Below are 10,189 nucleotides of genomic sequence, written 5' to 3'. Positions count from 1 at the left end.
AAATCCAGTGAAGCCGTTGATGGACGAAGTGCTGGTGAATAATGAGCGTAGGAATGGCCTACATGGGACTGGTCCGCTGAACCTACACTCTCCAGCAACGTTTCGTTCTACTGAACTCATCTGCAGGTTTGCGCGAATTGAAACCGACGTAGAACTATTCACCACTCCTGCGCGTCTACTCTGACATCTATAGTCTGTGGGGGAAATGGTGTGAGAACTGCCGGCCCAGTTTCACTCAACGGTTCATGAAAACAGTGGCCTAGAGCTTGTTGCAATTGACCTCTCCGCGTGTATTGCTAACACAGTCTATGTGACGGTTACCGGGTACTTTCCACTCAGCAAGCAACACTTTTGTACGATATTGACCTCCTCACGGTGAACTGGAAACATCTAGGCATGGGAAAACAGCAGTGCAGTGGACCTACCATGTTCAGGAAGTGTAGAGTTGACTCGTAGTTGCACGTGTACACGTACGACTTGTTTCAATGCACGGTTTCTGACTGCTACATATATACACTAACCGCGTACAATGAGTTCATTTCTCAAACTACCGCGCTGCAGATCTAGATTCGGCGGTGTGCTGTTGGCGAAACTGAATGCTGAAAAGGAGTCGTGACAATGCAGAATATTACATGGCTGAGCTGTCTGCATACGTACTAGAAGCGAACGATGATGTCAACTACGTACTTCGTGCAAAACAAGCAAGTGCGTGAAGCGATGTCGCGTGTTCTCAACTTTCATACCTACATGCTTACCTAATAGGATTAGCTTTATCAAGCTATGAAATCCGATCGGGGGTCCACGTCACTATGACGTTCTCGAAAGCGACCAGGCTCTTCTCGCGCTGGAGCAATTCCGGTAAAAGCTCCTCCTCCTCGTGTGATTCACGTGCGGTTAGCTCAGCGACTGCGCGGAAGAGCCTGGCTTGCGAGGCTAGCAGTGGCATAGCAGAAGTGCGCGTTGATATAAATATGCACCTGTCGGCTTACTAGTAGGGTGTCTAATTTATGGCTTTGTTGTCTTTTACCAAAAACAAACAGATAAACTGGACGTTCGCCAGTGACTAATTAAATTAGAGCAGTCAACTGATTCGTCAGTCACGTTTCTTTGCTGTTTGCTTGCTCAGTTGCGAAATGATTAAGCTATTTCAGAGAGGAAGCTCACACAGCAAGACATTGTCTGGTCATCTAGTGTCGACCAGGACCTTATCAGAGTTCAAGAAAGCGATCAAAAAGGAGAAAGTTGACATCAAACGAGTAGATAACGACAACACGTCTCTTCTCCACTGGTTTTGCTCGTCAGGAAGGCAAGATATTGTTGATTATCTCCTTCAAGTGGGCGTACCAATCACTACAAACAAAACCAATCACCAGACTCCATTACATTGTGCAGTCGATTGCAATGACAAGGTGGAGGACACGTGGAGAGAGAATATTGTACGGTCGCTGATTGCTGCTGGAGTAGAAGTGGATCAACAAGATGTGAATGGTTGGACAGCTTTAAAGCTCGCCTGTCGTTCTGGATTGTGTCAATGTGTGTACAGTTTGCTCAGCAATAGAGCAGATGCTGGAAATATGTAAGGCAATTGACAGAGTTGAGAGGAGAATTTAGTAACCACGTGATATTTTAGTATTTTCTAAAAAGTTATGCATTCAACGTCTATTAAACTATATGTGATGTTACTGTATATTATATTATTGAGTGTTGATGGATGTTTGGATTGCCATATTAATTGTAGCTTTAATAAGTAAATGAATCATGTATCTTTGTTTTCTAGACGTGATCACGATGGCAATATTGCTCTGCATGATGCTGTTAATCATTCAAGTATAACAAAACTTATCATTCCTTATGTTGATGACATGAATGTGATGAATTATGAACACAATACTCCACTCTTATTAGCAGTGAGTAGTGAGTCTAAGGAAAGAGAACAGACTGTACGTTATCTTGTTCATGCTGGAGCTGATGTGAACAAGGAAGATGCTTATGGTGAGTTAATGCACTCATTTGTTGTCTCAATTAGTACTCTAAGTGTATTTCTATGTGTCATTTTCTGTGTGTTATTTCTATGTGTCATTATTAATGTATTGAAAATTGTGTGAACGTATAGTAGTACTGTGATTGGATTGAACTGTGTTTGTAATTTAAACGAGAATAGTGCATACCATACATGGGGAAGACGTTTTTACTTATTATAATCTACTTGCTTACTTAGTTGTTTTCTAATGTACGTATTTTCTCACTATACATTATATAGCTAGAGTATGCATTTTAAGGTAATTTGCTGTGACATCACTCTTGTTTTGTTGGTTATGCTTTGTAGGTCGATTTCCGTTGTGGTTGGCTGCCGATAATAAAGATATCAGCATCATTCAAATTCTTTTAGATGGTCAAGCTGATGTGAACAAAGTTGAGCCAAAAGAGAAAACTACAGCTCTCCATTGTGCAGTAATCAATAAAACATGGCCTGTTTGTGTGCTGTTGGTGAGTTATGGGGCAGACATTGATCTTCCTGATGCAAAAGGAATGACAGCTCTTGACTATGCAAATGAATTTTATCCTGAAATAGCAGATCAATTGAAAGGTTTGTACATGTAGTGTATGAAAACTGATCTGTGTGTGTGTGTGTGTGTGTGTGTGTGTGTGTGTGTGTGTGTGTGTGTGTGTGTGTGTGTCTGTGTGTACATTTCAAGTAGGCATAAAAGTGGGGTTAAGAAGATCATGTTGCATTATTAAAGTGCTGGTTTGATTGCATGGAGAATATGCTAGTTTAAAAGCAACATTTCAGTTATGTAATTTGTAACTATATGGGTGTGCATAATTATTTTTAACTAAGGGGTCGTCCATATTTATTGGCATTATCACGAGCGTACAAAACGTACGCTTTTTCTCTGCCCCCTCTTCCCCCTCTCCCCTCCCTGAAAGCGTACGCGAAAAATGCTGATTTAATATTAATAATAATACATGCTTCAATAGGCCCATACTTGATACACAGAAAGTTTTTCGTATTTATTATTAACAATAATGCACAGATATCTAATTTTAATAGTGTATAATTGAAGTTTCACATTTGACTATTGAAGTGTCATTATCCTGGCTGCTGGGTACACGTACTGGCTGGATTGGTCTTCTTTGGTCTCCCTCTTCCTACTGTGTGGCCCGACTCATTCTTGTGTTTTTGAAGCTGGTATTTTGAATGGTATTCTTGACTGCACACAACACAGCGATATGTAGACTTCTTTGGCACTGGTTCACTTCCAGAGATTTCATTTAATACTCGATTTCCACCATGGACTAATTGTATGTGGCGGTGCTGATCTGCTTGGCTGGTGAACACATACCGGCACCTTGGACACCGATCTGTCATGACATCTTTAAGGTGTTGATCTGGCTTGCTGATGCACAAGGCGGACAACGTCTGCCTATATGTCAAGTAGTGACCTGGGTTGTCTGTGTCTGGCGTAACTGGTGGCAGGCACCATGTATCAGAACATGGGACTTTGTTGACACTCGTTGCAGACAAGCCATTGGTCATGCATTTACAAGAGTCATCTCTACAGGATCCCTTTCTAAAACAGACCATACCCCATCTCCTGTCCATGTGCTTCACCAGATACCTCCATTCCTCCAAGAGCTGCATCTTGACTTCATCTGCCTTGATGGCCCGAAGACTGCTCTTCAACATATTTTTAACATTCTCATAGTCACCTTGGCTATATCTGGTTAACGTTGGGGCATGGGAGACGCCACTCTTGACACCTACAGAGGTCACACGAAAACCATCATGAAACTTGCCGTCCCAGTATATGTCAAGTTGATCCAGGGCATTACTGAAGACCTGGTCTTCCTTTGTGCGTCTTTCCTCATAGCTGACATTTTGTAGTGCAGGTGCAACAGTTTCTCCAGGAAGACATGATGGCAGTGATACACCAGCTAACCATTTTGAGCATGGTGACCAAAGATGCTCAATTGGATTATAACGGGAAAATCCAGGAGCATTGCAGACAACAACTAGCATATCAAAGTTGTTGTCCATCCAAAACCTGCCCAGGAAAAACTGATTCAGATTAGACTTGGGTGTCCAGTCAGGGCCACCATCTGTGACCAAGGCAAGGACTGGCTTCTTGAGGTTTGAATAAACCAGGGTGTGATTCAAATCATGTAAGTGGTCAACAATAGTCGTAGATGTATTCTTCACGCAGCGGTTATAGACCCACAGAGGTCCAGTTGATGGTACTTCAACAATTCCCGGTCAAGCTTGTCCTTCGTCAGCTTTACGTTTTTCTCCTTTGACTGCAGCAATAGGAACCCATCCGGTTCAATCAGGTATCCAGGAACAGGAAAATCATGATCATTGAAATGAGGACGATCATCAGTGGGAAAGAACACTCTGAGTTGGTGGTACCGAGAGACCGCTTACCCGCCTATATGCACTTTTGCCTTGCTGTCACATGAAAATATTGAACATTCTCCAGGATGCTCAGCACACATCTAACGTATGAAGCTGACAGTTGCAAAATACTCATGAGCATTTTTGTTGTCTTTGCTGATATCACATGCCTTGACTCCAACTCTGACGTCCAGGGAATTTTTATGTCTGTATGCCTCAGCTGTGTTGCTACGTGCAGACTTCAGCACATTGTAGATCTTGGACTTTGACACACTTGACAAGCCTTCCACATTCTGCATAACATGCTTCCGGATATCCTCAATGCGAACACCGCAAGAGGTAGCAGTTGTACTGCGTCGACGCACATGGGCTGCAAACCCATGCAACTGGATGAAATCCATTATCACTGTTAACAGCTGAGGATATCTCTCCTCCAGAGGGGTAGGGCCAGTCTTTGTGTAATAGAAGATCCCCTCTTTGTTTGGTAACTCTTCTGCAACTTTGGTGTCTTCCGATGGACCTTGTGTAGAGTCTTGGTCAAGCGTTACAAGCTCATGAACAAGTCCAGGCCGAAACAAGAGCTCAGTATAATCTAGCAAGATGAATGTGTGCATCGATTTAATTAAGAGCACAGGAAAACTCTCGACAAGCTGATCAATGACCATCTTCAGTTTCACATTGTCATCTCTTTCTATGCCATACTGCTGGCATATGACTTCGCCTGGTATACCTCCCATCCCAAGGCGATGACAACTGTCCTTTAGAAGGAAACATCAGCAGCTGCTCCAAATTGAGAGGTTTCGGAACAAAGGATGAATGCTCAATTATAGAGAGGCTGTCAAGACTAGCTTCCCAAGAGAAATGAATAGAATTACTAGCACATAGCTGGTAATCCCCAGAGCCTGCCAGCTTATTCAACTTCCTCGGTTTTTGAGCTCGAGTGCTATCGTATAGGCATGGAATGCATCTTTCCAGTGAGAACTTTGCCTCCAGGAGAACAGGCAGCAAAGACGTAATTTCTGCCAGCTTTTCATGGCATGATCTTAATTGAGCAGAAAGACTGGTAACTGTCACTTTCAGCTGTGCCAACTGTAACAAGCCATCTTTCAAATCTGAAAGCCTCTTCTCAGCAGCTTCAGTTAACCTTGCTACCTTTGATTCACGCTTCACAAAACTCTGATTCTGTTTCCACAGCGTAACCAACTGGTAGTAGTCTTTGAAAGCCTCAGCCACCAGTGAGAGTTCCCTCATGAACTCAGTGTGGGAGGTAACATCTACCGTCAAAAGGCTGGATTCATCGACTTTCATCTGATTGCACAAATATGTCACATAACGGTACCGTCTACCTTCTGCAAAGTTCTCTGTATTGATGCCCTGGGCAGCTAATGCTGCACTAGGCGTTTGAAAGGACACTGAATGGGCGAATCACTGAAGTCAACAGATGGCACGTTGGCAGCGGTCTGAACGTCAGACGACTTCTACACCGTGAGAACATGAACCAGCATGAGAAATCTACGAGCAGACTAGAGGATACAGAAACAACGCTGTACCTTTGACTCCTGTCTAAAGTACGACGTAATTTTTCTCTTCGTCGTCATCTCTATCTTGCGAAAAGCTTCTTTCAAAATGTAATCCTTCTTCTCATCACTCCCAACCTTCCAAACCTCCTGCGCCTTCCTCACAGCATCTTGCCTACCGTAACTGTTATTGATATATCCAAAAGCGTTGACAAAATGCTGATAGGCATTCACAGGGTGCGTATGTACAGAGTCCGCACAGTTTGACAACTCTGACAGCTTCTCTACGTTATCCATCAAGACACGAGGCGAGAAGAGAAACCCGGATATTGCTCATTAACCCGGATGCAGCGAACTGCTACGTAGCGTAATGGTTGGTTTGACCACGCGAACCTGTGTGCAATACCATTGAACTACCTCAGTGAGAACGTCCTACGCATGTGTTAGAACGGCATTTTTCCAAAGCGTACGCCTGGTTTTACCCCCTCCCCCCAGCGTACGTTTTGTACGCTCGTGAAAATGCCGATAAATATGGACGACCCCTAAGTTTTGGTGTAATTTTAATGGCACATAGTCTCTTCTTTTATTCCATATGTGTATGCATGCTTAATTCTCTAATGTTTTTGTATCATTTTGTTTTCTTACTTTCAGCTAAATCTGCACGCAATAAATCAAAACAAACAACTAAAGGTTTACCACTTACAATGAGATATTGACTATTGTTGTCACTATTGATGTTTGATGTGTGACCAGTGGTAGCAGCTGTGTTTAAACAACTTGATGGAGGGCAACTTGATCAGCTGGAGCAGCTACTAGAAAATCTTCCACATGTCAACTGGCAACTCAAAGGCTATAGTATTCTACACAAGGCAGTCATTCATTATCGAGTTAGTATACACATGAATGTATAATAAATAATGTTAATTACTTTTGCTTTTTGACTATTATTTTAGTTTGATGCTGTTGTGTTGCTTCAACAGAAGGGAGCTAATCTAAATGTTCAAACAGCTAATGGCAATACTCCATTGCATTTAACTTGCCAAACGACAGACAGACAAAAAGACACATTACGAATATTGAGATTTTTGATAAGCAGTCATGTTCAGGTGGATATCAGGAATTTGTCTGGAGAAACAGCACTCTTCCTGGCTGCAAAGTAAATGAGCAATAGTATTATAGAGTGGTAATGTAATTACATCTGATAAGCAGCAGACAGACGAAGTTAGCTACTAGAGCTGATGAGTTGAACGAATCAAAAGTCTATCAAACTAATGTGTTTGTTTAAAGTTTTTGCTTGTTGTATAGAGCTGGGTTTGTTGATCACGTTTGCTGTCTTCTCTATGCTGGAGCTGATGCTCGTCAAGCGAACAGTCGAGGTCTCTTGCCATTACACATTGCATGCTCAAAGTCAGAGACAGTAGAGGTAACTTGAGTTTTAAATGAAAAGTAAATAATTGTGTATGTATTGTCAGATTTTTTACTTTCTGTTGTGTACTGATTGCATGTAAGTACAGCTAGAAGGCAGGAAGTTTAGAGGTTTAGCAGAGCGTGTACATGCAATTATTGTATGGTGGAGGTTGATATAAACTGTTGACACTGTAGTGAGTCAAAATTTTCATTATTAGTTTCATGTTGTGCTATCCAAGCTGCACACACTGGAAGGAGTCACACATAGTGAGCAGCATGAAACTCGTATCTTTGATTCGCACATGCATGCATGATGTACTGTAATTTAGTCTAGAAATGATATACATAAAACTTACGATTTAATAGTTGCAATTAACTCTTTAAATGGGTTGACACTTTTACTGCACATATGTTAATAGTTTGTATAGAAGAGTGTATTTGTTGGGAGATACTTCGAGAACGCATTGCTATATTAATATTAATGAATTATTTTTATTATAATTTGGTTGCAAAAGTTTACCCAACTATTGTTTATTGACTGAATTTTGTCTATGTTCTGTATACAGTGTATTCACTATTTGTTGGACTGTGCTCGTGACACGGTGAATGTGCCAGATGATGATGGATGGACATCACTTATGTATGTAGTGAAGACTGGACGTGCTGATGTGGTGCGGTCTCTACTGGATTCAGGAGCTGACGTCAACATTCAGGAGGTACAAACAACCAATCAAATGGAGGGAGCTTTATTACATGCTTACAGCTGTAATATGAGCAGACAAACTATATTGTTGTTTTAACTATCTTTATTGAGCTACACATTGAAGAGACAGTCTGTGAATGTGACTATAGCATATATGCTCAGGATGCAATGCACACAGTCACCTAGACATGAGTTGTCTGGAAGCTTAGCTAAGGCCACTATCCTATAGCTAACTGGCATGCAATTGTTTCATCTTTTTTACTTATGCTGCATGTTCAAGTTGTCTAATGGTGTTGAACTTGTTTGTTAGACAAGCAAGGGTTACACTGCTCTGTATCTTGCTGTTGTGGTCAAGTCATTGGAAATTTGTCGGTTGTTAGTGGATTTTGGTGCAAGACTGGATGTGACTTGTAGTTCCAGATGTATTACACCATTTTGCAGAGCAGCGATGGACAATCTTATTGACATTTGTAAATTTTTTGCTGGTGAGTGTGATGTTATAGTGTATTCACATGGGTTGCTGATGTTTGTCTTGTTATTGAAGCAAAAGGTGCTGACATATGGCAGAGAGATGCTTATGGAAACTCTCCATTGGATCTAATGGAATCTCCCAGATTATGGAGACAAATTGAAGGTCTACATGTTTTAAGAGGTGTTAGACGAACAAGCTCTATTGGTGTGTGATTGCTGTGTGTGAGTTAACTGTATGTCTGTTTCTATTTATGTATCTGTACTTTTCCAGGTTTGTCTATATATGATATTGTTACACCTTGCTTGTTTTTTTGTTTTTGTTGTTGATGCAATTGTATGTCATTATGTCAGATATCTTTTTTGTTGTTGAAGGATCAAGTTATCCAGTTTGTGATGGACCTGCACAATCAAGAAATGAGTTTCCGTGTGTGAATCATTTTACGAACAATTTAGACGAGCCTACATCTACAGTTTCAACTTTAAAACATCAAAGGACTACTTCCATTGCTTCTAGTTCAGAACTTGATAATGTTCAACATCAAGTGCTTCCTTTGCAAAAGACACCAGAAGCAGTGCAGAGTCATTTGTCACAGAGTACAGCAGCGCAGGTTACTTACTTCATCCATGCAGTTACATATAATACTGAGAAGAGCCAACAGGACAGCAATGTTTTTTATTTGACACTTTTCTTGTCTTAGCATTTTGGTTTGAGCTAGCAATTGGCAATTAAAATTCCTGTCTGGATGTCACAAGTTTATCTGTTTTAGATTGAATAACATACAATATGCAATATGCATGTAATGTTATCTAGTCACTAATAGCTTGACTGTATCTGTCTTAGTTTGAGAAGGAACGCAAACAACTGTATTGCACCATAGCTGCAAGTCGACGTGAGAGAGATGAAGCAAAAAGAATGTGTGATGAAAAGATGGCAGAGATTAGTCAACTCTCAGATGAGATTCAGATTTTAACGACCAAGAACAAAGAAATGCAAGAAAGTTTTCAACAGACAGTTGATCAAAAACAGAAAGAAATTAATAATTTAAAGGAAGAGAAAATTGACCTTCAACTTGAACTGGCTCAAAGACAACAAGAGAATGAGACTGTAAACCAGCAGTTGGTTATGCAGGAACAATACATTGCATTTCTACAGGAAGATAAAGAAAATTTTCAACAGCAAAACCAACATTGTAGTAGTGCATTAGAGCAAGCTCAACAAAACCTTGAACATCAGGACACTCCCCTAACCATTTCTGCAGAAGATTTGAAAATTGCTGAAGATCAACTTTGTGGAGGAGCATGTGGAGGTTAGGATTCTATTAGTACTGTACGACTTAAATTTGTGATTTGTTTCTAAGTCTCGCTTGATTTGTAGAAGTGCAAGTTGCCAAGTGGCAGGGAGATGATGTAACAGTGACAATTTTTCATGTGTAACAGAAGTAGGTTGTATATTGGTAATAAATAAATGGCGCATGAGTCTCTGTTGAGTGAGACGTACTGATGGCTAGATTGCACGTGAAGACCCACAATACATGGTGTCAGGATTAGGATATAGTGTCAGGATTAGGATACCTGGTGTCAGGATACCTGGTGTCAGGAGTGACCCAAACGTGAGGTCTGACAGCGTTGAAGAGAGGTGGGTGTAAGGCAGTCGAGCCAGCGAGAAAAGAGGCAGCTGCTGAAGTGCGGACAGGACAC

The 10,189-nt window shown here is 41.2% G+C and overlaps 3 protein-coding genes across 3 annotated transcripts; 1 reads left to right on the top strand and 2 right to left on the bottom strand.

Annotated features, from left to right (window-relative positions):
- Positions 1-803: 803 nt before the first annotated feature.
- LOC134192897 (serine/threonine-protein phosphatase 6 regulatory ankyrin repeat subunit A-like) lies at positions 804-9,979 on the top strand. Its single transcript, XM_062661652.1, has 13 exons — positions 804-1,576; positions 1,778-1,992; positions 2,327-2,587; positions 6,562-6,600; positions 6,664-6,797; positions 6,864-7,066; positions 7,216-7,333; positions 7,884-8,033; positions 8,331-8,505; positions 8,565-8,672; positions 8,864-9,099; positions 9,333-9,798; positions 9,867-9,979. Exons 1-13 carry the CDS (start codon positions 1,134-1,136, stop codon positions 9,923-9,925), a joined length of 2,607 nt encoding a protein of 868 aa, XP_062517636.1. The 5' UTR covers positions 804-1,133; the 3' UTR covers positions 9,926-9,979.
- LOC134193289 (uncharacterized) lies at positions 2,964-4,430 on the bottom strand. Its single transcript, XM_062662113.1, has one exon. The coding sequence runs from the start codon at positions 4,037-4,039 to the stop codon at positions 3,092-3,094; it is 948 nt and encodes a 315-aa protein (XP_062518097.1). The 5' UTR covers positions 4,040-4,430; the 3' UTR covers positions 2,964-3,091.
- Positions 4,685-6,207, bottom strand: LOC134193465 (uncharacterized). Its single transcript, XM_062662293.1, has 3 exons — positions 5,944-6,207; positions 5,788-5,871; positions 4,685-5,701 (listed from the first exon to the last, which is right to left on the bottom strand). The coding sequence occupies exons 1-3, from the start codon at positions 6,205-6,207 to the stop codon at positions 5,075-5,077; spliced, it is 975 nt and encodes a 324-aa protein (XP_062518277.1). The 3' UTR covers positions 4,685-5,074.
- Positions 9,980-10,189: the final 210 nt, after the last annotated feature.

The sequence above is a fragment of the Corticium candelabrum genome, chromosome 17, assembly GCF_963422355.1.
Source record: "Corticium candelabrum chromosome 17, ooCorCand1.1, whole genome shotgun sequence".
In the NCBI taxonomy this organism is placed as follows: Eukaryota; Metazoa; Porifera; class Homoscleromorpha; order Homosclerophorida; family Plakinidae; genus Corticium; species Corticium candelabrum.
Note: the sequence above shows the minus strand (reverse complement) of the source record. Positions and strands in the feature narration are given on the sequence as shown.

Excerpts from the sequence above, each read along its gene's own strand:
- LOC134192897 (XM_062661652.1), top strand. The coding sequence starts at position 1,134 with ATGATTAAGCTATTTCAGAGAGGAAGCTCACACAGCAAGACATTGTCT. Across the intron at positions 6,798-6,863 it reads AGGCAGTCATTCATTATCGA|TTTGATGCTGTTGTGTTGCT; the intron begins GTTAGTATACAC and ends CTATTATTTTAG. Across the intron at positions 7,067-7,215 it reads GCACTCTTCCTGGCTGCAAA|AGCTGGGTTTGTTGATCACG; the intron begins GTAAATGAGCAA and ends CTTGTTGTATAG.
- LOC134193465 (XM_062662293.1), bottom strand. The coding sequence starts at position 6,207 with ATGGATAACGTAGAGAAGCTGTCAGAGTTGTCAAACTGTGCGGACTCT. Across the intron at positions 5,872-5,943 it reads ACTTTAGACAGGAGTCAAAG|AAGTCGTCTGACGTTCAGAC; the intron begins GTACAGCGTTGT and ends CTCACGGTGTAG. Across the intron at positions 5,702-5,787 it reads AGTGTCCTTTCAAACGCCTA|ATGAAAGTCGATGAATCCAG; the intron begins GTGCAGCATTAG and ends TTGTGCAATCAG.
- LOC134193289 (XM_062662113.1), bottom strand. The coding sequence starts at position 4,039 with ATGGACAACAACTTTGATATGCTAGTTGTTGTCTGCAATGCTCCTGGA.